This window comes from Cheilinus undulatus, linkage group 16 (assembly GCF_018320785.1).
Source record: "Cheilinus undulatus linkage group 16, ASM1832078v1, whole genome shotgun sequence".
Classification (NCBI taxonomy): Eukaryota; Metazoa; Chordata; class Actinopteri; order Labriformes; family Labridae; genus Cheilinus; species Cheilinus undulatus.
The window spans coordinates 27,390,524-27,417,151 of NC_054880.1; the positions used below are offsets into that span (position 1 = coordinate 27,390,524).

Sequence of the window (26,628 nt, forward strand, 5' to 3'; positions counted from 1 at the left end):
AAGTCATAGTTTGGGGGAAAATGAATTTAAAAGCTGTTCCTAGTTACTTTAGTTGAGACCTTAGCCTACACAAATATCCACTTCAAATAATCGTACACTGATTGTAAAAAAAAAAAAAAGAAAAAAAAAAAAAGAAAAATGTTAAGCCAAGATAGGAACATGTTTTGCCTCTTTTCTCAAGAATTAAGCATTTTTATCTGTCATGTCTGCTGGAAACATACAGACAAGAAAAACAAGGTTGACAAATCTGACGTCCAACTGTTTAAGTCTGAGAAACAAATTTATTGATGTGACTTGCAATGAATCGATCCTGAGGTCAAAATTTTCTCTTCTATTAAGGTTTTCGGAGAGAATTATTTTTTCAAGTAAGGGTCAGGTCAGCCTCAAGTCAGCAAAGAAGAGTCACGCAGTGAGTCGCACTGCTGTAAATGGGTATCAGTCACGAATATCCCTTATCAGTCCCATAATCGAATATAAAGCACTATTGGTTGACTCTGTCGTAACTACGTCAATTATTTCCCTGGGAAATGGCTGTGGACTATGGATGCTGCACCAGTTTGTCAACTTTAATATGGTGGTGGCATCAATGTAAAATTTTATAAGGTCAATGTGGCATCTACATATTTACATCTATGGTTGCCATAAAAACAGTTCATTTATAAAGGTGGGGCTACAGGTGGGTCAGCTGTGATTGGACTTTTTTTTGACACAAATTAGTTTAAAATAATTCAAAAATCCCCAATAAATTCAGCTTAACTATATAAAAACAGAGACAGCCAATAAACACTTCACACATGGACTGCATTAAGAAAATTTATTTATATAGATATATTCATCTATACAATTATGTATGTCTGATAGTATGTATACTATATTTATATAGAAATCTATGTATACTGCAATCCTTTCACAGAGGACAACAGAACCACATGTCAACAAAGTTAATACAACGACAGAAGCTCTGGATATTGAAAGGCCAGACATTCTGAATTCACCAAAAGGGAACGAAAAAAAGATGGCATCGCGAAAAGTATCAGAACACCAGCGACTCAGCTGTCATCTCATCTTTAAAATACAATCTTTGAAATTACAATCATAATCTTACAAGGGAAACTCCTACCTATTCACTTCATCTACACTCAGCTAAAGTCTGTACAGAACAGAAACGATGATTGGAGCAGAAGGAGCTGCTGGTGGCGGCGAGAAGTTCATGGTGCGCCTGAGCTGGTAGGAAAACTCAACACCAATACACACAGTGGACATCATGGTCAAAAGTGGGGTTTCCATCCAGATGTATTGGGAAATTTATACTGATTGTGCATTTTTCCATCCACTAATGATGTATGGGCATTAGGAGTCAACAAGTCGAGCAGTAGGTGGAGCTATTCGTGGAAGAAGAGGTCTAAAGGCAGCTTTGAGTTATGTTTTATAACCTGTATCTTTGAAGTTACAAGAAATAAAACAAAGGATTTTATCAGAGGATATAGAGTCTTTTGTGCTCTCGAAAGAGTTCTACTAAAGGACCTAGGTGCTTATTTGCTTGATGTCTTTACTTCAGGAAAGTTGTTTTCCTTTATCAATGCACCACTTTTCCACCTCCTTTAAGCAAATTCCTTTGAAATTCCAGTTGGGTTTTTAAAGCAGATATTCAAAATCTGCATTGGAAATCCCACAAATGACATTCATGCTTTACCTATGAGGAAAATAAAGAACAACATGTCCTAAATGTCTTAAAAAGTCTGGATTTATCTGTTCAGAGCTTCTGCGTTGCCAATGTGTAGAAGTCAGCAAGCAATAGAGCGACACTGATACATCTGATTTGTCACAATGCCCAAATATTTTAGAAAAATGACCCGCAACTGACAAAAACACAGCATTAAACGTAGAAAAAAAACTGCATAAAAGCCTAAAATAAAACATTGTCTTCTTCCCAATTGGTTCAAATGAAACATTCTCTGAAAGCTTTGCAGCTTTACATCCAAATTCCTCTCATTGTCATTTTGTTTTAAATTTTAGATATTTTAGATATCTTTATCAATTATTCTAACACATCAGTCATTCAGTGTCCAGGGGTCTTTTCAAGACTTTCCCCCTCATTGCGTAAGCACCCGTTCAGATTAAGGTGTGCCACAAATACACACTCATCTCTTAGCTCTACAGCTCAAATCATAAAAGCAGTCACATATTGCACTATGAATGCAAAAATACCAGTCTACACTATACAGAAAAGTGCTTCTATTGTTGTACACTCGCAAACAAACAGTATGCTACACACAAACACAGGAAACATTTACATCAATCTGTGTGTCTGTATGTACGCATTACCATCACACAGGCTGTCAGGCCCTACAGTACAGTACAAGAACATTTCATGGTCTTCCTCCCACTTTCAATGTCATGTTTGAGCTTTCAAAGCATCATGGGAGAACGAGAGGGGTTCAGGTTTGGTTGGGATGTGAGGTGTGGCCTCCGGGGGTCCGCTCATGGAGCCGTTTACAGTTTGTGTCATGTCAAGTACTACAGGAGAACTTCAGGAATGGACCTTGAAGGCGAGCAGCTGCTCAGAGTGCATGTTGTTGAGCGAGCGTAGGTCAGGCAGCTTCAGGAGCAGCTTGGTGAAGATGGCCGACTCGTTCGGGTGGTTCTTGGTGATGAGGCTTCGAAGGGCACGGATCAGTGTCTCCTGCAGGGCCTCTACTGAGTTCACGTTCTCGATGCCTGAACGATCTGAAAGAACAGAGACACAACATTAACATAATGGAAGGATGTGAACTGAGAATAAAAATGTATAAAAAAAGTATTTCCTCATTTTCCATCATTTAAGAAATTTTTTTCAGTCAGTTAAAAATTAGTTCAAAATCAGTTACTCCACAGTAGCATGAATCTGAATTTGAGGATACAACTAGCTTTATGCTATAAAGGAGGAGGCTGGGGTGGAGGAGGTTAAACTTTGCCAGCAGCAGTGTAGTGAATCAGCATTCATGCAAACAGGGATTAGTGAGAAGTAAGTCGTATTGAAATACACCGCTGTGTTGAGAGAAATAGCTGTGACTTGCTGAAAAGTGATAACTGGGATCAGCTAGCTGTCAGCTGATCACAGCTAGGCATATGAATATCATGTCCTGCATGAACTAATGCAAAGCTTCATACACACAATACCTGTGCATAATGTACAAGTATGGTTTAAAATACAACTTCTCTTGGCTTCTGTTGTTTTGTGGATGTTTTTTATAACACTTAAGTAATTTGTGACCTACATGCGTGGAGAAAGCAACTTTGACAAAAGATGTTTTCGCAGTGCATATAAACTTAATAAAGTCAGAAAATAGAAAAAAAGGCTTCACTCAAACCCACCTGCTGACACCAGAACCACAGCTGTGAAGAGGCTCATCTCCTCCTCACTGAGGCCCAGGTTCAGGAGCTTTTCACTGAAGTCCAGCATTGAGTTTAGCAGGTCCCCAGCCCCCATGGCCTTCAGAGTGTCCACGCTGTACTTCTTCCCACCCAGAAAGGTAACGGTGCGGTCCTTCAAGTCAAAAAGAGAGGCGAAGCGAACCACCAACACCTGCAAAACAACAGACTTTCAGTTTCACATAAATTGGAGACATGTCTCTGGCAAAAAGGTCAGTGAATTGATGGTTACCTCAAAGGTGCCAGCCTTTAGCAGGCTGACCTGGTCTGGCTGCGACAGGTCCCTGAAGCCCGGGATCTTCTTGGCAAATTCAACCACCTCCCGGACGGCAGGGGTGAAGCTGTGGGAGAACTCCTCCCACACCTGGTGACCAGACTTCTGAGGGTCCACTTGAGCGGACGTGTTCATTGGACAAACCTGAGGAGACCACAGGAAAAGAGAAATACAATAAATACACTGCTCAAAAAAATACAAAACATGCTTTCTGTGAGGTTCAGCGAATCACCATTTGACTGTTAATGGAGCACATATCTAGATAATCATGAATTACTCATTTTTAATGTGGACGTTAAAATGTTTTAAATTGAATTAGGACTAAAATTTACCAGTGATAGCTTTAAGCATCTCTACTAAAAATAACTGTCCACTTTGTTTAAGAACTCTGTCATTCCCTCTAAAAAGGTAACCCGAGTTAACGGACTGTCTTAAAGGTGTCCTGTCTTACCAGGTACATCCTGTTGCCTCCTCTCCACTGGGGCCCACTGAATGCCCCGTTGACGGGGCCATCTGCTGGTGGAGCTCTGAAGGCTCCGTGTGTGTAGGCGGGACAGTGGCTGGTGGCAGCGTTCCTGGACAGTCTGAATGGGCAGTGGTTGGTGTTGTCCTCCTGGTGCTTGCGGCCCAAACTGGAGTTGGAGCTCTGTGCTGAAATGGTGACCATGTTGTTATGGTGGTTCTTCCACGAGTCAGACAGCTCCTCTGTGCGGCTGTCGGGCGCATTCTGGGCGGAGCCAGTGTTAAGTGAACCCGAGGGTGGCGGTGCTGTCTCGGCTGTGAGGGTGCTCTGCTCCTGGTTGTACATGAAGGTCTCCTGATGGGCCCTGGTCACAGAGCCGATCACTTCCTCCTCACCGCTGTCCGAAGAGCTGGGGGATGCTGAGCTAGGGCTGGTGTCCATGGCAACACTGGGTTCAGGGTCAGAGCTGGAGTCTGATTGGCTGGATGGAGAACAGGAAGGGCCAGTGGCGGTGTCCTCTGAGGTAGGTTCTGTGGCCTCAGCCGTCAGTGGTTCACCAATAGAGATCGTCTGACTGCTGTTGAGCTGGTTGTTGTTCATCATGTTGTTCATGGCACTCTGCATCTCCAGCAGCATGCGCTGTTTCTCCCGTTTTGGGATCCGGCCAAAACGCACAGCTGCACAGAGAAAATTAAAGAAAAAAATCAGAAATACCATCTTAAACACTTTGGGAGGCCTAACAAAATTTTTTACCACTGACTCTTACTCAAAACATTTTTTTCCTCACAGAAATTTCTGAAATCATAAAAAAGTCCCTGGAAGATGGATCTTTTATGACAAGGATTAACTGTTAGACTGGCAGTTGCATTACGATTCACCTATCTTGTGCATCTTTTGGCCAAAATAGGAAGGAAAATGATAAATGGAGGGCCGTGTTTATCTTGTTTTAACAGATATGTATGTCCACATCAGTGGAAAACATCACAGGGAATTTGGCTACATTTACTCCAGTAAATACTTCAATAAACTTGAATCCTTAACAACAGGCTAAATCAGATATTAATGCTCTTAGAAGTCAGACAGAAATTCCTACAAATACTCACAGTCTCTAGACATCCCGACCATCAGGCATTTCTTGAAGCGGCACTGCTGGCAGCGGTTCCTGTTGATCCTCATGATAGGGCAGCTCTCATTCTTAAGGCACTTCTTGTACTGGATGTTTTGCTGGATGCTTCTCCTGAAGAAGCCCTGTGAGTTAACAAATCACAAATTATTATAAAAATCAAAATACAACTTATACCTGTGAATAAGACGCAGTTTGTTTTGGAGGTATCCAAGAGTCAAAACTTTTAAATCGTCTTTTTGTATCGTCTATTATTATTATTATTATTATTATTATTATTATTATTATTATTATTCAGCTGTGTAGCTATTTCAGTACCATCTGTGATCATCATATGGAGTTTTATTTTTATTCCTGCTGTGTGTTAGTTTTCAGTCTGTGGTTATGTTGATAGCTGTGAAGTAAGGACACATTTCCCTCAACCAGCATGTTTATTTTACATGGCAGTAATCCAGAGTTTTCTTTGAATGCACAATTATGACCTACTGAGGGAGTAAAGATAGAGATAAAAATGATGCCGCCCATCACTATGTACCCCATTAATGCCACCACTTGCAATATATATAAATGAGGTATTTGTTTTGGGGATTTTGCTTTTATTCAGGTATGAAAGTGGATATTTTTCACTGGTATCAGAATACATTATCTTTTCTGGTGGCAGTTATTAGTGTTGTCACTACCTGGAGCTTGCATGCACAGAATCAGGGCCTGTTTAAAGAGGCTATACAGCTCTCTGGAGGTAGCGTGGGACTAACTACATAAAACGCCAGTAAAGGGGCTTTCCCAGTTAACCATAATGGTGAAGTCCTGCCCCCCCATTGCTCTGCACATTTGACTTTTGGATGCCAAAAATAATTAATTATTGAGTATAGGAATTTCTTCAAATAGCAAATCGTAGATGCTCTGTAATAACTGGGGATCTGCTTTTAAGCAGAAATGAGCAGTGTGGGAAATATACAAGAAAATGGAATTAACACATAGGAAAGGAGACAGACTTGATCCCAGGCTGCCCGTTCGGGGGACAACAGCCTCCATATAGAGGGCACATCCATCCAGCAGGCCATTAACGCCCTTGAATTAGGGCAAAATTTCAATCGTACAAGGTCACGTGCAGCTGATGATAATGGCAGCTGCATTCGCAGGCATGACAGTGCAAGTCTCTGCCTTTTTTCTGGGTAAATAGGTCACACTGGTATAAGAAACCCATTATTTCAACAAAGATAGATATAAAAGGTATTAACTGATGCTTAAATTAGGGGTGGACCTCTTCCTTACTTATTTTGGCCTATAAGTCAATTTTAAATAATATCAAATGGCAAACATGTAGAAGCAAGAAGGATTTCAACAAGAGTTCCCAGGACACCATGCACACAAAATAGAAACAGATATATTTCCATCATAATCTTTGATTACTGGTGTCGTTTTATGTTATTTACAAGTAACTAGCAGGTATATTTAGGCTGTATTTGTCTCTTTTAAACTTTTATGAAGCATCATTAAATTTATGTATGCATAAAATAGAAAACTAAACTATACTATACAGTAATAACCTGTAAATTCTCTCTTCATTGCATGAAATGGTGGCTCAAACAGGTTTCACACTGTATTTAGCTCATTAAATTAAGCATTACTAAACATCTGAGGCTGGTGAAAGGTAAATATTTTTTCCTGTTATAATTTTCAGTCACAGTTATTATCTGATTAAGAGAGTCCTACCATTTGTAAGCCCTCTGGCAGAGAAAACATCATCAGTGTTTTAGCAGCTTTAGTTGCCCATGGCTTAAATTATTTGCTGTTCTTGCATTCAAGTGTTTCAATAAAGCCGTATATTGTTTGTTTAGTCATATGTAACTCTTAAACTTGCCTTATTTAAAGGCATAATGTGTGCATGACTCCCCACAGTGAACTAGGCCACAGAACAATGTGAAGTATAGGAGGCAGCTAATATTAACATGCAGAGAGTGAACTAGTTTCCCCAAGTCTCTGCATGAAGTTGTACAGATGGCTTGGCTGGCGGTGACCCATTTCAACTTATGTCCAAAATCACAGCAGCAGACATGACAGTGCTGGAGTGACAATTATTCAGACTCAGTGGGTGAGGGAGTGCTGTTATGTGTCTGTAAAAGACCACTAGAGGGCCTCAGCAATGTTACATTTACACAAAGAGGGGACCATCAAGCCTGTAAGGTACATCTGCAAGATCCTTTGTTGGTCAAGCTTTGACTATGATCCAAAACTCTTCAGATAACCTTTAAGTATCTTAATTTTAATAATAATGTGACATGTTTCTTAATCTTTATGGAGTGATACTCAGGTAATAATTAAAGAAAGACAGCAAACATGAGGATAAATACTTTGGGTGCTATCATCAATAAAAGGTTTCTATATTAAAGTCTGTTTGTGTTTCAGTGTATCTGTGTTTGTGTGAGTGTGTAAACAGGGGCTGAAACTGTTTCAGAGAGCTGCCCTTACCTTGCATCCCTCACAGGCATGGACACCATAGTGGAAACCAGACGCCACATCACCACAAACTTTACAGAGCAGCACCAGGCCGTTAATTTCTGATTGACACACAAAAAAAACACAACCTTTAACATTATGTCATTTTGATTATTCACTTAGACAATCTGCAGGATTTTGCTAGCATGTTTTGACATTTGAAGACATAAAATTCCCCAATACTTTGTGTCTTTCATTCTAGTGGCCAAACAGGTATCAGCATTGTTTGATTTTTACTTAAATCCTCTTGAATTTTAAAATGCTGTTATCAAGACAACCCTACTTTGGGGTCAGCATCATCAACCTCATCCATTTCCTTTAGTGAAATATTGGGCTATAGAGGGACCTACTTTTTATAATCTAGTGTCAGCACTGGCTACACAAAAATCATGTCATTATTTCAGCAGGATTTACAGACTCATATGATGAAGTTCGACATATTGTAAGTTCAACTTAAAGTACGTTGGAATAAATCGTAAAAGTGTACAACTTTCCCAGCATCAGTCATCTTGGGGAAAGCCAGTGTTGCAACATTAAGGGGCAGTTTTAATTGTTGGAGGAAATCTTCAGAGTCATGACAGGAAAAAAAAAGTGGTTATCACTAGTTTGTAGTCGGGGATAATCTCATTTTAACTGGTTTTATACTTATATGATACTCCTAAATATCCTGGTTAGCGAAGGACATAGCGTGGGATCATAGACACTGGCTTTGTTACTGTTTAACCTCCATGGTTAACAGTTAAATTTGAAAAGGATCAGCAAGACTGGCACAATTAGGTTGACACAAATCAGTGCGTGCGTCTTACTTGTGATGCCACATTTGGCGGTGGAGGAGGAGCGTCCGCTTTTTTGAGTCCCTGGAAGGTTTTGGCCGCCGGCGGGGAGTGCATGGTCAGCCGGCTGACCCAGTTGGTGGCGGCTGAGCGAGGAGCCGTGAGACGGCGATGACGACTGGTAGCTGCCGTTGGATGAGTCACTGTGGCATGACTCTGGGCTCGAGCTGGACGAGCTGATGTAGGCTATTACGCCTCCTAGTGAGCAGAGACAGGAAACAGGTCACGATAAAATAAAAAGGACTAAAACTTTACAATGTTCAGGATTATTCAAGGAAAGATGCACAGCAGGGGAAATTTTTGAATAAACCTTTTTTACTTTTCCTTTAAACCGCAGACTTTAAAAACTCTTTCTAACCGACCAGTAAAAAGACCCAGACTTGCTAGAAATGTTGCTAAAAATATGTTTGATGTAAAATCAACTGTTACACCACTCTAATGATGTAAGAGATAAAGTTACTATTTATTGAGCTTTGTTCTTTTTACCTTGTTTTAGCTCTCTCAATCTTGTTTTTACTGATGGCACATTTCTATCTTGTTTTACCAACCATGTTTTTTACCTGTTAAACACAACTCCATTTGTAGGCCCAAATGCTTTCACACTGAATGTGATGTCAAATTGTGTATACAGTACACTCCAAATCTGTAGTATGCAATTTTGTGTAAGTGAGGAATCCTGGGGCCTTAACTACCTCGACCAGAATTTTTAACGAAGCTTGCTCAACAAGAAGGAGATAATTTAAACATTACTGTAAAACACTCAAACAACAAAAATACCGAAACAATGGAGTCACGTGAAGGCGAGAGGACAGGCTTTTATTCATGGTGAAGCAGTATACCAAGTATGCAGATTGGTAGTAGTAGGTAGCATGCAGTTTCTGGAAGGGCCTAGTGCTTTCTTCAATTTATTTGGTTATTGACTGGCAGTTAACAAACAACTTTCAGGGGCGCAGGTGGCCAAGTGGTTAAGCGCACCCCATGTTCCCCATGTTATTCGTACATTCTCCTGATATTTACAGCCGATGTATCAGTACAGGTTTTTCTATCCGCTCACACTGATAACTGACTTTTAAAGCTAACTTCTGCTGACTCAGATATCTTCCAAATAGCATGGTGTTTAATTTAATCTCACATTTTAGGCAATGAGTAGGAAAAATTCATATCTGTTCCCCAGTTAAGCCTCCTTTGCTGCTCTGATGATTCAGCAAAGTATTCCTCTTTAAAGTCAATCAGCTCTTTAACAAATGTTCATCTTTCTGTAGATGGCGCCTTCCTTCTCTTTATCTGTTCTGTAATCCTCAGCATGCCAACTCCCTGCCATTTCCTTTCCCTCGTATGAATGATGTGGCCATAACCATGAGCAGCTCTGGGCTTGTTTTACTGTAGAACCAACAAGCTTAACGTAAAGAGGGCAGGTCATTATACGACAGCAGTCCCGTCAGCCAGTAGGAGACGAGCAGACGCTGCCGCTGCCACTGAGACACTTTTTCCCTCTCAACATAGGCTGACCTGATTTCTTCCCCTGCCATTCTCAATGATTAGGTAACACACATTACATAATGTCAGCTACACAGGGTGTGTGTAGTAGGCAGTCTGGCCCCTCCTTTCAGCCATTCATACATACCAGCCCCTTAACAAACAAATCTAGAGCCAATCTTCCTCCAAAATGGGTCCATTTTACCTCAACTCAACCAGAAAATTATGATGCAACTCATTCTTCTTATCTCAGTGAGGTATTTTGTTTTAATTTTCTTATTTCCCAACATATTCAGGCTTATGAAAGGGTAGATTTTACATAAAAAAGGAAGGAGGAAATAGTTTCTGCAAAAAATGCCACAGGCTGCATTCAAAAGGTTGGCCTTCAGCTCGGCTGTGACCCAATTAAAAAACATGCTCATACCACAGTCAGTGACTTAACATTTTCTCTTTGCATGCATGTTTGTGCTGGCTCTGAAAACAGTGCAAAAACAGGGTGTCATACATGTGAGAGCCTCTTTGGAGATAATCTCATATTTATTAACTAGCCGGTGTTAAACAATGTAAAGATTACACTATATAAACCATTTTTGATAATAATTTTGAGGAAAATTACAAACTAGGTAACTTCACTACTTCATTCTACACCATTTTCAAACAGAAATAGTAGTCTTTTATACATTTCTGCTTGTTTTCATCACATTTGTTGGTATTTTTAAAAATAGATTTGCAGTAAATGAGTACAAGTAACTATCATGCATATTAAGTATAATTTCTCAAATATGTCTTGATTATTTGATCAGATTCTGCTTAGAAAACAGGCATATTCAGAAAATATGCAGGAGTTAATATGTAAAATACCATATGAAAAAATAAGTTCTTAACTTGTGAGTGGATTAATATGGAAATTTTGCATTAAAAAGGGACAAAAATGGCTTGAAACACATTCAAGAGAAAAAATGTCATTTTAAACACTACAAGGTGTGATGAAACATAGCAACTATTATATTTAGAAGCAGTCCTCCAAATTTACCACTTAAAGCATCTTAGATATGCTTTATTTAAAAGACAAATGTCAAAGTGTGCCTTTGTACCATATATCATAGGAAATATTGCAAACAAAGGCATTAGTATAAAAATTCAACCCATTTTCCTTCCTTTACTGTTGCTTGATGTGAATATTTCCCATAAAAAGAGGGATAAAAGAGACAAAACTGGCTAGAAACATATGCAAGAGAAAACATTTCATCATAAAACCAAATGGTGTGATGAAATCAAAAAATTATATAATATTGAGAGGCGGTCTCTTGTCCAAATTTGCCACTTAAAGCATCTTTGATGTGCTTTTTTCAAAGACACAGAGCTCTGTATATATGATAAATATCTGAGGGAAAAATGGACAAAAATCGGTTTAATAAGAAACTGGAGCACCTAAGTGGAGATCCCACTTTTTTCATTTGCTTGTGTCTGTTTAAATGAAGATTATCTGCAAAAAGAGGTACAAAACTGACAAAAATGGTCCGAAAATGCATTTATGAAAATAAAGGTAATCTAAAATACTATAAGGTGAGATGAAACGTGGCAACGTTAAAATATTTATAGACAGTCTTCTCCAAACTCATCACTACTGAAGCACGCTTTAAAGGCCCACATGTCAAGATTTCACATGCAGGATAAATTTGCAAACGTGCCTTGGTGTGATTTATTAAATTAATCTTGACCAAGAGCCTGAGAAGTAATGCTTTCAAGCTCTGTTGGACATTTTAAAAGCGGTTAGACTACTACAACTAAGAAATAAAGCCATTTGGTGCTGTCATTTTGTTACGCAACAAGTGTCGAAAAGTAACACATATTTAAAACATATTTAGATATCTTAAGACGAATAATCCTTCTTTGATCCACATTTTAAGTTCTATTTTAGTCAATTAACAGTGGTAAAAACCGAACCTGGGTTTAGTTCATGTAATACAGCAGGAAAAGTGACGTAAACACAACTGTCAGAAACACTTTAAACTAAAAAATGGCTAAATATCCCTCTCTAAAAAACAAAGACGTGCGTCTATCCCACAGGCCGTGAAAGCAGCATAAATTCATACAGTGTTTCACCCCCCACCACCCCCCTCCACATGGACCAGGCATGTTCTCTCCCCGCGAAAAAGTGGGTCACCGAAAGCTTCTGCGAGAGGCCTCACGTGTATCTGCTCCGAGGACCCACACCAGCTCGATGGGTGGAATTATGCAATGACGACGTCACGGCGCCGCTCGGCCAATCAGCGGCGACGCACGGGGAGCGTAAACACAGGTGCACATGGCTAGCTGTTGGGTCCATGTGAGAGGAGACGACTGCAGTGCCGCTGGAGCCAATGGACTTGGGTAATAACAACAGGCTCCTGGACCTCCTAACCCACTTTAAATAACTCACATGTACATTCTTCAATCTTTAAGATTTCACACTGTTTTAAATTGGAGGGTTTTTTTTTAAGATAAAGTACCCCTATTGTTCTACTTTTCGAGAATATCTTTTCATTGAACCTAACACCGGAAAGTGAAGCCCACTGAAACTAGCTATAAATGAAGTGAGGTTAGAGCAAACTTACCAGCCTTTGTCGACTCCATGTCGTGAGTTTTGGGGGTTTTCCTCCTCCTCTGCTACCTCAGTGCTGAAGCCGTTTTTCTGTTTTTGGGATCAGCAACTGCGAAGTCGCTGATTGATACCGATGGAGAAACTGGCTTTTTAGCTACAACATTTGAACTAACGACACTTAAACTGCCAAAAGACCGTCAAAACTTCGATAACAGACTCAAAACGCGACGATTAAACGAGCCAAAAAGGGGAAATACTAAAGTTTTCAAGGTTTAGATTCAACGACGCTGAGAAAAATGCAGATTTCCTTCTCTAAAATGTTGCCTGATGCTTCTCTGTTTAAACAGAGGCGATCTAAACTGCTCTGTTTCCAATGTAGATGGACTACAGCTTAAAAATCACCTAATTCCATTCAAAGATAAAGCAGGAAAAATGGTCAGAGATGAGGGCGCTGCTCCAGCGTTTCGGTGGACTGGTTTCTGGTCTTGCAGTGAGGAGAGAGCAGTGTGCAACCATGTGACCCAGTTCATCGGCTCCTCCTCCTCTATGCAGCTCTGCACTGGTGTCAATGTAACCCACTGACATACTTTCACCAATCAAAGTGAACTAAGACAGTTGGCAAATACATCCTGTGTCCAAAAACTGACGAGTACGCAGCAGCTTGGTGGCGCATCAGTGAGATTTAATGTATGAACAGGTATGGATGAAGAGCTGGTCCTGTGGTTTATTAGTGGCAATGATGGCAAAAGTAAGAAAAACTATAGGTGCATGTAGTTTAAACATGAGAGAAAGTTTCTTGTTAGTTGCTTCATATTGTTAGACAAATTTGTAAGGTGGCCCTTAAGGTCACCTATAAAAGTTTTTGATTGTAAAAAGTTTCACCAAGTTTTTCCTGTCAGTTGCTTTTTTTTTTACAAGTTTGTTGACAGAGTTTTAGAGAGGAATACAGAAATGTAGCATTAAATAAATATCAGGACAACAGCTAGAACATGCAGGCCTGCAGAACAATTATTGAAAAAATAAAAAAGTGTAATTATTGTGAATAAGAAGAGATAATATGAAGTAATTCTAAAGAATACTTAAGTTAAAAAATAAAGGAAAAGCATAAAAAAGAATGAGTTACTTGCATGAAAATACAAAAAAAATAATACATGCATAAATATATTTTTTGTACCCAACTTAAAAAAATGAAATTTAAATATGAGGAAATAAGGGTCTTACAATAATATGTAAGGTGGCCCTAAGTGTCAGCTGTATTGCATATTTAAAAAAAAAAAAAAGAAAAGAAAGGAGTGAGCTGTCTTTAAGTTTTAAAGCAAAATGAGGCAAAAAGAAGTAGGGGTAGACCACGACGCTGACATGGTCAACCACTACAGCTACAGTGATGTAGAGTGGACTAATTCTACATCACTGTAGCTGCAGGCAGACTCTTAAGAGGTTTAAGTCTGCTGAAAAGAAAAAACAAAGCATGAAATTTACTGTAATTTTTAAAAAACTGTGCATTAATTGTGATATATAAATTTATTGTTGTAACATAAGAGTTCTGAACAGTGTGGTTTGATATGAATATGCATGGGATATTAGTGAGGTAGTAAAATGCAAATTAAAAGTTAAAGTGCAGTGTTAATTAAATGTGCATTAAAATCGTCATAGAGAAAAAAGAATTACCAACCTAAATTATCAGAATGCTAATTCAGACGGATTACTATTATCTGTGTGTGCTGAAATATGATTAAGTTGAAGGGGAATTTTTACTTTACCAATGACAGACATGGTCGATACTCATGGGATTAAAAATGTCCTCTACCACAAGTATAAAATATCAAGGGTCCCTCAAAGATTAAGTCATATAATTGGATAAATTGTCATTTGAAGTTTAGGTTTATCTCTTATATTGCAAAAGAGAATGCATGGCACAATGATGGAAAAAAGACCCTAGATGATCAGCTGACTAAAAGTAAAATCTGATCACTGGACAGTGTATATCCTTATTTGGAGTCACCCCTAGTCAACATTGCAGCACACTACTAGTTTGGATTCAATGCATTATTATTATATTTTCCACACAAGTAGAAACAAACAAAACTGAGGAGCTACTGGACCAGCAATTCCCTTATTTTGCAGTGTAACAGCTATTTGGGTTTTTGAGCAAGCTCCTAATCTTTATTTTAAGATGAAGCCATTTACTGCAGCAACATCAGTGTTTCAGAGCTTTGCGTTGCCCCTTTCATGTCAGATAATTTGCTAATTCCTCACTATCATGCAGTAGATACAATTTAAATGAGACAGAATATTAGTAGATGTAGGTAATAAATGCCACACGACCTAAGCCATCCTCCCCCACATTAAATTCTCCCTGGGTTAACCTGACACATTAAAACTCCTCTCTGTTTCCTCAGCAGACAGGAGGAGGCTGAAGCTCCACACAAAGATGCAGCAGCAACAGACATTTCCCAGGGCGCTGTGGAGCTAATGTTTCCTCCACTTACTACAATAGAAGCTTTTAGGAGTAAGAAATCCCACGCCGTCTCATCACGTTCTCCACTTTCCTTTAGGAGAGGGGGGTCAGAGGTCAATGCTGCCCCCGCAGACTCATATAGAAAAGACAATAGAGGGGGAGTAACACGAGAGGTGACCGTTGTTCTCACCCGGCACGCCCATGTTCTTAGTTGACCCTCACTCTCTAGGTCAGATTCAGTTTTAGCTCAGGACGAGGATGTGCTTTCAGTATGACCCAGTAAGTTCATTCATGTGTAGGATGACCGTATTTTAAAACCTACAGATAGGGACGCCTTGATTTACCTGAATGTATGAGCTCGTAGTACAGGAGAATTTTTCATTAGTGTGCAATGTGCCAATGGGGATACTGAAGTACTGGGGGAATGTGGTCACTGGAGCGGGTAAGGAGGCATGCAGCAGAGTTCTGGATGTGTTGTCAGGGTCCAGAAGTGATAATAGCGCACAGTACTTTGAAAAAAGAATCTGTCCCCTTCATGATTTCTTTTCTTTTTTTGCATATTTGTTACACTTAAACGTATCAGATTATCAAACTAATTTTAAATTAGAGTAAATACAACATGCAGTTTTTAACTGATGATTTAATTTGTTACAGAAAAAAGCCATCCAAACCTAACCAGCCCTTTGTGAAAAAGTAATTGCCCCCTAAACCTGGTTGTGCCATCCTTAGCGGCAACAACTGCAAGAAAGTATTTTGGATAGCTGGTAATGAGTCTTTCACATTACTGTGGAGGAATTTTGTCCATGTTCTTTTTTTGGTCAGCAGTGGTTGTGACCTTGGAACTCTCCCATGGATGCCATTTTTGCCTATTCTCTTTCTTATTGTTCAATCATATACACTGACCTTAACTGAGTCAAGTGAGTCCTGCAGGTCTTTAGATGTCATTCTGGGCTCTTTTGTGACCTCCTGGATGAGTCGTTAATGCACTCTTGGAGTTACAGTGCAGTGAAAAAGTATTTGCCCCATTTCTAAATCCTAAGTTTTTTGCATATTTTTTACACTTAAATGTTTCGGATCATCAAACCAATTTTTATATTTCAGATAGACAACCCAAGTAAATACAAAAGGCAGTGTCTGAATGGTTGTTTAATTTTCTAAGGGGAGGAAAAATCCAAACCTATCTGGCCCTATGTGAAAAAGTTATTGCCCCCCTTGTTAAATCATGAGTTTACTGTGATTAACCACAGTTTTTGGAAAGCTGACAGATTTGTTGAATGAAGAAATCACTTACATAGAAGCTGTCGGATAAAGTGAAGTAGGCGGCAAGAACTCATAAAGAAACGCATCACGTCTAACCTGACACACCAGATGGATTTGATTCATGCATCCACCCGGAAAACCCCTGATAGACTGTGATTGGGAAACGGCAGAGCCTTTGAAAAAACTCGGAGGGTGATTGGATGAACGTTCTGTCTGTCACATCTTTACGGGCCAGTCAGAGCAACAAAACAAGTGACGTCATAGCCGCTACCTTGGTGCACATGCGCAGCTACCGAGGAATAAACTCCATATAGAACAGCATAATGCTAACCATGGCCACTGTAGACATGTCAGTATGCGACTTTTGTCGTTTTTTAAGAGAAAAAACTCTCTGCTGTTCTTTGTTCTTCTTTTAACGAGGAAATGTTGTCAAGTTCTGATAAAACTGGCACTTTGGCAGCATCCACACTAATGTCTTCTGCCATAATTGCACAGGCCTCTTCTCGCTGCTTGCTTACGTCACGTCTCCATCGCGCCCGAAAGTACTGCCCCTTGTCACTGATTGGTCCTGTCACTTTCTAACCGGGCATAGTCAGTTCAGACAGGAGCTTTGCAAGATGAGAAACACAGAAACAGGCGTATCCATCAGCTTTGCAAGGTTACATCATGCCACAATCCAAAGAAATTCAAGAACATATGAGAAAGAAAGTGATTGAAATCTATCAGTCTGGAAAAGGTTACAAAGCCATTTCTAAGGCTGTGGGACTCCAGCGAACCACGGTCAGAGCCATTATCCACAAATGGAGAAAACTGGGAACAGTGGTGAACCTTCCCAGGAGTGGTCGGCCAACCAAAATGACTCCAAGAGTGCAACGACAACTCATCCAGGAGGACACAGGAGAATCTAAAATGACATCCAAAGAACTGCAGGCCTCACTTCAGTTAAGGTCAGTGTTCATGACTCAACCACAAGAAAGACACGGGGCAAAAATGGCATCCATGAGAGAGCTCCAAGGCCAAAACCACTGCTGACAAAAAAGAACACAAAGGCTCGTCTCACATTTGCCAAGAAACATCCTGATGATCCCCAAGACTTTTGAAGAAATATCCTGTGGACCGACGAGACAAAAGTTGAACTTCTTGGAAGGTGTGCGGCCTGTTAGATCTGGCATAAAGTTAGCACAGCATTTGATAAAAAGATCATGCCAACAGTCAAACATAGTGGTGACAGTGTGATGGTCTGGGGCTGCTTTGCTGCTTCAGGACCTGGACCACTTGCTGTGATTGATGGAACAATGAATTCTGCTGTCTACCAGAAAATCCTGAAGGTGAACGTTCAGCCATCAGTTCATGTCTTCAAGCTCAAGCACTCTTGGGTTATGCAGCAGGACAACAACCTGTAACATACCAGCAAGTCCACCTCTGAATGGCTCAAAAAAAAAAAAAAAAAAAGGTTTTGGAGTGGCCCAGTCACAGTCCAGACCTAAATCCAACTGAGATGCTGTGGTGTGACCTTAAACAGGCAGCTCATGCTCAACAACCCTCCAATATGGCTGAGTTAAAAAATTCTATGAAGAAGAGTAGGCCAAAATTCCTCCACAGTGATGCAAAAGACTAATCATGAGTTATTGCAAACGCTTGATTTCAGTTATTGCTGCCAAGGGTGGCACAACCAGTTATTAGGTCAAGGGGGGCAATTACTTTTTCACACAGGGCCAGATCGGTTTGGAGTTTTTCCTCCCCTTAAAAAATTAAATAACCATTCAGACACCACATTTTTTATTTGCCTGGGTTGTCTATGTGAAATATAAAAATTGGTTTGATGATCCGAAACATTTAAGTGTGATAAATATGCAAAAAACTCAGGAATCAGAAAGGGGCAAATACTTTTTCTCAGCACTGTATTTTGGTAGGCCAGCCACTCCTGGGAAGGTTCACCACTGTTCCAAGTTTTCCCCATTTATGGATAATGTCTCTCACCATGGTTCGCTAGAGTCCCACAGCCTTAAGAATGACTTTGTAACCCTTTTAAGACTGAAAGATGGCCGCATGATGTTCTGCTTTATAAGATCTTTTAGCCTACTTCACTTTGTCAAGAGATTTCAGGCCTGGGTGTGGATAATGAAATTGAACTCAGCTTTCCAAAAAACGTGGTTAATCAAAGTTAATTCAGGATTCAGCAAGGGGGGCAGTCACCTTTTCACATAGGGCCAGGCAAGTTTGGATGGCTTTATTTTCCCTAAATAGATTAAATTATCATTTAAAAACTACATTGAAATTTGCTCGATGACCTGAAATATTTGAGTGTGATACATACACACTAAAATAAAAATCCTTAAGCACTCCAATTTGACCCAAAGAAGACTAGGCACATGCTCTACACCTTCCTTGACCTGAAGGTCATGCAGTATAAATGCTAAGAGTAGCAGAAGCAAGCACAAGTGGTGCTGTCTGCCTTTGGATATCACCATAAGCCGGGAGGGATAAAGTGCACTGTATTTCTACCAAAAGTAAACTTTTCTTTGAAAATGTACATTATATCCAGAGCTGCCAAACTGTTTGTGCTCATTCATCTTTACAAACTTGTAAACATTTTAACTCTCCAGCTGCTGCTCTCTGACACAGTTACCTCCACCTCTCATGACCCAGACTGAAACTGTGTCAGTGGGGTAGTGGTCTAAACCCTGGACAGGCTCCAATAAATGCAGGACTCAGCTGCCAAGGTTTTCAGCCACACTACCTACCCAGAATATCACCCCATGATATCACCCATCTTCACTGGCAGGTCCTGAATCACGTATATATGATCCTCTTACTCTCCTAAAAATACCTTGATGGCCTTGCAGCCCAGTTTTTAGAATACCTTGTCCACCACTACTAGCCACCGTGGAATCAGCAAGTTTCACCGGTTGGGCTGAAAAACGCTTGGTCTACAAAGAAAGTGTTCTGCTGCACTGACATGTGGAACAAACAAATGATGGTCAGGGTTGATGGTGGAGGCATTATTGGACATTCTAACTGGTTTAATGACATGTCAAAGAACAATGGAACAAATTTAGCCATGAAGCAACCTGACCCTGGTAGGATGTGGATTAATGGTTCAGTACTTATGAAAAGTCTTGTGGTTATCAAGCAAAAATAAAGCTCACTGCATTACAATGATCAGTTTTAGGTATCATTATCTGTCCATTGCTTACTGTTTGTAAATCACGCCTTTGTCCAAGGCTGGATTAACCATATGGACAACTGGGCAATTGGCCTTGGCACTAAACCTGAGACTACTAGTACCAGTTGGCTGGTCTTCTGTTTATAAGGTCTATAAGACAAAATTATGATGTAAAGTCAAAACGATGATATTAAAAAGTCCTCATTATGAAATAAAAAGGGAAAATTCTATAAAGTATGCCAAAGTTATGAGGGGAAAAAAGTAAAAATACTGAAATAAAATGGCACAATAATATAAAAGCCAATAAGTCATCATAATGGCATACGTTAAAATGATAACTTTTTGTCTCAAGTTTTTGACCCATGTGCCAATTATGACTAGCTATTGTTTGACTAACTATTTCATAATTTGAAGTTTGAAAAAGTTTTTTCCTTATAATTTCTACTTTTTAAAATCATAATACTTTTTATCGCATAATTTCAACTTTATATTATTATATTTCATAATCTGGAGTCACTCATTTATCATTTTAAGTCTCATAATTATGACTTCAGGTTGTATTTCATTATCTTCATATTTTCTTTTCTAAGTGGTAGAAATGGGCTTCCTCATTCCAGATTAAGTTGAGGTGAAAAAATGCCAGTTTGAATTCACACATGCACCTCAATGTGAAGATTTTGGGACATTTTCCTGATTTTTGTGCATGTTAAAAGGCTTTTGTGTTTTGTTCGTAACCCTTGTTGTTTGGGAGGGGGGTGTGAGCCAGTGTGTTCTGTGGGAAAGAGGTAACCCTAGAAGTGTTTGGGTGTGAGGTGCTTTAGAAGAAGATATTTGTGTCAGTGGGCCGCCATGTGAGCTAAGGTGAGCCTCACAGCTTTTAACATTTTGATAAACCCACCCAGAATCAAACACAACCCTGCTGAAGACATTTGCTTTAACTTTAAGTAGGAATGCTTTCCTTAGAACGAGTCTCTTAATGCTTGAGGGCTAAAAGCGTCTCAGTGACCCATATCAATCTCTTTTCAAGCTCATCAATACTTCAGTGGAACATTTTCCTTTGAAAGAGCGCCTACACAAAGGACCATAATTGAAGAACTCAATCAGTATTGATGTTAATGTACCAAAGAAGAGGTTTACTACAGAGGGATTATGTGAGGCTGTATAGAAAAGGTTTGATGACGCTGGTTACCAAACCAGCTCACTAATTTTATTTTCAAGAGTATTTCTAGGAAGTAAATGATGCGACAGCGGGGAGAGGAAGATCATTCATAACAGAGGGCTGATTTCTAAACCAAGAGATGTTGGCTGCCGTACAAACAGCTTGTGGATACAGCAGTCGTTCTTTGCTTCAGGGGAAATAACACTTGGTGTAACTCAATCTGTGGCTGAAAATAATAGAGCCAACACTAATGCTCTGATTTCATCCCCTCACCAATGTAATAGTAGCTGTTATAAATTCAATAATAATAGCATTTTTAAAGGATAAAGCTACAGCCTGATAAACATGACCTTTAACTTTCCAGTGCCTATTAAAAGTATTCACACTTTTATTGTTTAATAAATTAGTCATGGTCAATATAATTTGGTTTTTTGGACAAAATAATTATAAAAAACCTCTTCAATGTCAAACTGACAACATTTTTCTTCAAAGTAATGCCAATAAGATAAAAATATCTAATGTAAAATAAGTGATTGCATAAATATTCACCCCTTTTCACTGCTTAAAATGCAGATTTTTGCCACTTTTAACCCATTTATGTAACTTGTTGACCCCTTCTCACTGCTTTCATTGCAGATTTTTTGCCACTTTTAACCCATTTGTGTAACTTGTTGACGCCTTTTCACTGCTTTAAATGCAGATTTTTGCCACTTTTAACCAATGTGTGCCACTTTTTGACCCCTTTTCACTGTTTTGAATGCAGATTTTTGCCACTTTTAACCCATTTTTGCTACTTGTTGACCCCTTTTCACTGCTTTAAATGCAGGTTTTTGCCACTTTTAACCAATTTTTGCTACTTGTTGACCCCTTTTCACTGCTTTAAATGCAGGTTTTTGCCACTTTTAACACATTTTTGCTACTTTTTGACCCTTTTTCACTGTTTTCAATGCAGATTTTTGCCACTTTTTTTAAAGGTTTATTTTGGTCATTTTTGTGCCTTTATTTGATAGAGGAGGATAGTGGATAGAGTCGGAAACAGGGATGAGAGCGGGGGAGAGACATGCAGTGAAGGGCCTCGGGCCAGATTCGAACCCGGGCTGTCCGTTGTGCGCACGCCTTAACCACTTGGCCATCTGCGCCCCAGATTTTTGCCACTTTTAACCCATTTTTGCTACTTTTTGACCCCTTTTTGCCATTGTTATCCAATTTTTGCCTCTTTTTTAAAACAACTTCTCACCATAATAAAATTGCTTTGGTATTTTTGGGAAGAATCTTTCTTGGAGATTTTAAAGTATTTCATGGAAATAGGAAATTTGGGGGATTTGTTTGTGTATACTTTGAAGAGTTTCATCTGAGGTTTTGGAAGAAATTTGCTTTGGAATTTTTTGGAATTTTCATGGAAATTCGAGAGATATATTGGAATTCAATTCAACCTTTTCTGGGTTTCTTCACCTTTTGAAAAAAGATATTCAAAGATGTGAAGGCTTTTCCAAGCTATGGTACATTGCAATAACATTGTTCATAAACATAATGATTTTATGGTTTTGATGCATGCAAGGATACTAACTACCTTAAGGACTACCCCACCCAACTCTACTAAAAATATCAAACTGTCCTTTTAAGCCATAGCATATGTACGTTTACAGTATTTACTCTGACCAAATGCCGAAAAGAAGTCAAAAAGTAAAAACAAAGTCGTAATTAAGAGGCTTGTTAGTCAGCTTGATCTCGTGTCGAACTCCCTCCTCGTTTGTTTGTGGAGCTCTCAAGGTCATGGTCTCTGCCCATTAGCAGACCAAGGCGGCCCCGTGAGCTATACATGGAAAGGGTTGATGGTGCTGTGCATATGGGAGGGGGTTAAAAGGGGGCTACAACTCAAGAGTTGATACGTCTATCTCTCAAAGGCCAGCAGGAGATTGGCCTCTCCTGCCCAGACGGCCGCTGACTCCTGTGGAGACAGCCCCGCTTCAAGTTCTTGCTGGGTCCCTTTGAAAACACCTCGGCCCTGCTTGAGTGATTGGCCATATGGGCAGCAGTGCCATCCAGGAGCCCCCCGCTGTGCCAGGCATGGGCTGTGGGAAGCATGGCAGCCTCCTCCAACAACCCCCATATTCCAGTCATCTTGTTTCTACTATCTCCACAGTGAGTCCTAACATAACTACACGCTGTCATTAATAGTATACTGAGGACCATATTCCCCTTCACATGACACACATTCACGCAAACATTCAGAGCGCTTACAATCGCCGACGTAACATCAGCCCAAAAATACATCCTGCAGCTCATTTGTTCACACGTGCTGATAATTAAAGACTCAGAAATTTCCCCAGCAATATTTATACAGCGTATAAAATATAAAAGATCAAATTCTCATCAAGGATGGATGACAATTTCTGAAATCAGAGTTCATGACATTAATCAAGTCAGAAGCAGAATGAAGGAGGAGCTGGGGTGGAGGAGGGTTGAAAGAGCAGCTTGCAGAGTTACAGAACGTGGTCAGGCAAGAGCAGTGTAAATGAAAGCTAGTGTGCTTAGAGCAAATCAGCTGGCAATCAGCTGATGAGAGCTTGCATTAGATCAGCTGATCGGGGAAGACCTTGACCCCGTGGCCTACCTGAACTAATGCTAAACGCATGAGTTAATGCAGTGGTACTCAACCTTATTCTCCCAAAGAGTCTGTATAGTGTCAGAAGAAACAATATGTCGCTGATAATGAGCATATATTCATTTTATTTATTGCTGACGTCGGGCCAAAATCTTGTATCTCAATTTTTCATAATGTCAGTGGGTTTTGGTGGCAATATCTATTTTCTCAAAGAGACTTCAGACTATAAAGCCATGAGATGGGAACAAATATCAAGGACTAACACTGAGGCATTAAAAGCAGTTGCAAAAATATATACGACTTCATTGAAAGGAAAATGTAATCCCTTAAAGCAGGGGTGTCAAACTCAATCACAGCAGGGGCCAGATTCTGGATGCAGGACTAACCTGAGGGCCTAACAGAGTCACCTTTGTAACCAAAAACTGTCAACCTTGCTTCACCGGTAATAAAATATGGAAAAAACTTAGCACTAATGATGAACGATTTTGACATTTGAAAAGTTAAAAAGGTAAATTTAAAGGCTCACAATCTGACAAAAGTTAATTTATTAGTTCTAAAAGGTCAAAACATGAAATTGAAATTGAAAAAAAATGTTTTTTGAAAGACAACTATATTAGAAACAAAGTCAAAATCATGAGTTTAAAAGGTCAAAATATGAAATAAAAAATTGTAATCATGAAATTAAAATTCTAAATATGATTCAAACTTTCACATTGTGAGTGTAAAAGGTCATACTATAGGATTATGAAGTCAAAGTTAGGAGTTGAAAATATAAGATAAAATAAAAAATAATTGGTTAAAAAGGTCAAAATATCAATTGAAAACTTGAATTGTGAATCTTAAAGCTCAAAAGATTATATGAGAAGTTAAAATTATGAGTTGAAATGCTCAAAGTATGAAATTAAAAGTCAGAATCCTAAGTTTGAGTCCTAATTGTGAGATTCTAAATTGAAAATGCGAAATTAAAACACATATTAATTTCTTTTCCAACATTCCTGACTTTTTATTTAAATATTTTACTCCTTACTTTTTCAGATTTTGTGCCTACACAAGGATATCTTAAATCATCAAGGATAAGTTCACCTTTTTTATACTTGAGGAAATCTGCAGACCTCATACTGATGGGCCAGTTATAACAGAAATATGAGACCATCTTGTGGGCCAGAATTAATTGTTCCACGGGCCGGATTTGGCCCCCAAGCCTTGAGTTTGACACCTGTGCCTTAAAGCATTAACTGATCAAAATCACAGGCCTTCAAAAAAGCTCCCAAAAGGGACAAAAAACAGAAATTTTGAGCAACATCAGTTCATAAATGTAATGCCACACATGCTATTTCTGGGCACTTTGAAATATATTTCTTGGTTACTCCAGATTTAAGCTACGAAACGTGTAAACCTTTAACGGCCTTTGGGAATCAGCGGCCTTCAAAGTGGTGGAGAGTGGAGCACAAAGCCTCTCTGTCACCTGCATGCAGTTTAATGAATCAAAAACAAACAAGACCTGTCACATGTAGCCAGGGGTGATTCTAGAGTCTGTCTGGGCCCTAGGCAAAACTTTCCACAGGCCCCCTCCTACCAGCGTTCCTCCCTGTAACACCATAAATAATCCAGCACTAACAAATAAAAATCAAAGTAGTCACACTGCCAAGTTCTAGGCTGTAAAGTGTTAATTATATAACAAGCTCATTTACATTTTTGCAGCCTGCTAGCCAAGCTAACAAGTCAACAGCCGATGTCCTCACTCTAACGAAATGACCTATATGTGGGTTGAGCCCAAAAGTTTGCCAAATCTTTTCTACCAATGCCAAACAGCTTATTCTGCTGTTGCTACTGACTCTTGTTTTGAGCTTCTTACCCACATACTCAGCTCTGCTGCTCACCCCACAAATGCATGTTCCTTACAAATGTAACAACAAATAATCAACGTGATAGAGAGTTTCTTACTTTTTGTGCCAAGTTTATATATAATGCACCAAAAATGTGAACCTTGATCTTGGCTCTCAGGTGTGAAAAGACCCTTTGTTGCCACACTCACAGCTCTTGGTATAACATGGTTTATAATTTTGAACACTGTCATTCTTGCCCATCTTTACTTCTAAGAGACTCTGCCTCTCTAGAATGCTCCTTTTACACCCAGTGCCCCAACCTTTTTGAAAATGGGGTTGTATTTTTTTTTCAATGTTCAGTTGTCATTGGGATTTCAGATGCTTCCTGACCATTTACACAGGATAAAATTTCCTGAATTTAGTGAATCTGCCTGCAGAACTGTCAGCGGCTCACAGGAGCTTTAAAACACTACTGAGTTACAACTGAATAAAACACAGTTTACTGACATTTCAAAACAGCACTAGTCATTTTATTTTTCCTGATACAACTGTTGATTAGTGTTGCACCTTGCATTTAATGCCGGGGCGGCCATGTTTGTTTACATTTGATTTCAAATTGGTAAACAAGAAAACAGGGGAATTCTGGAATGGAATTTGACATATTATGACATCATCAATGCAAATGGCTTTGATGTGTCACTCTTAGAAGGCTATAAATACCAGGCAAACCTCAAACACTGCAGACCTACAGAGCAGATCAGCGATCGTCGATCAGCAAGAAGTCTTCAAACTTTTTGATTTCGAGGCAGATTTTCAGAGTAGATCAGAGATTATAGCTCAGCAAGAAGTCTCCAAACTTTCTGATTTCAAGGCTATTCTTCAAACAAAGAAAATGTCTGAAAACACTGAGACTAGGTCAATTAGCTGGGGGGATATAATGGACAAGGAATTTGAAAACACCGAGGCTAGTTCAATTAGCTGGGGGGAATTAATGGACATGGAATGTGAAAACACCAAGTCCATGGAGGATGAAAAAATGGTGGATACAATGCCTGAGACAAGCAGCGATCAGATCCAGGCTGCAAAAGTCACAACTGAGGAGCAAAAAAATGCTCCCCAAGAAAGTAAGGAAGGAGGTTCCAGGCAGTACCAAAATCACTACCGGGGACCCCCTCCTCCACGCTACCCTTATCACGGACCCCCACGACCACCACATCCCAACCGTGGACCCCCTCCCCCACCGAATAACAGACCCTCATATCGGCCGTACAGAGGTCCCCCTGGTCCACCACACCATGGACCCCCTCATCAACAATACGGACCCCCTCGCCCACCACTCCAGGGCCATGATCGCCCTCCTTGGATGCGGGACATTGAAAGTCTAAAGAGTAAGCTCAGAGACCGGACCGGCAAACTCAAAGAGGTGTCCCTTGAGCTTAAAGACGTGTCCTCCAAGCTGGTAGAGGAGAAAGAATCAAAAGCCAAATTAGA

The 26,628-nt window shown here is 39.7% G+C and overlaps 1 protein-coding gene across 1 annotated transcript; it reads right to left on the reverse strand.

The window, feature by feature from the left end:
* Positions 1-800: 800 nt before the first annotated feature.
* nr1d2b (nuclear receptor subfamily 1, group D, member 2b) lies at positions 801-13,163 on the reverse strand. Its single transcript, XM_041809836.1, has 8 exons — positions 12,677-13,163; positions 8,577-8,801; positions 7,744-7,832; positions 5,252-5,396; positions 4,137-4,825; positions 3,644-3,829; positions 3,355-3,565; positions 801-2,727 (listed from the first exon to the last, which is right to left on the reverse strand). Exons 1-8 carry the CDS (start codon positions 12,693-12,695, stop codon positions 2,531-2,533), a joined length of 1,761 nt encoding a protein of 586 aa, XP_041665770.1. The 5' UTR covers positions 12,696-13,163; the 3' UTR covers positions 801-2,530.
* Positions 13,164-26,628: the final 13,465 nt, after the last annotated feature.

Coding starts and splice junctions, on each gene's coding strand:
- nr1d2b (XM_041809836.1), bottom strand. Junction 5,397..7,743: donor ATGCCTGTGAGGGATGCAAG/GTAAGGGCAGCT, acceptor GTTAACTCACAG/GGCTTCTTCAGGAGAAGCAT. Junction 2,728..3,354: donor TGTGGTTCTGGTGTCAGCAG/GTGGGTTTGAGT, acceptor CTGTTCTTTCAG/ATCGTTCAGGCATCGAGAAC.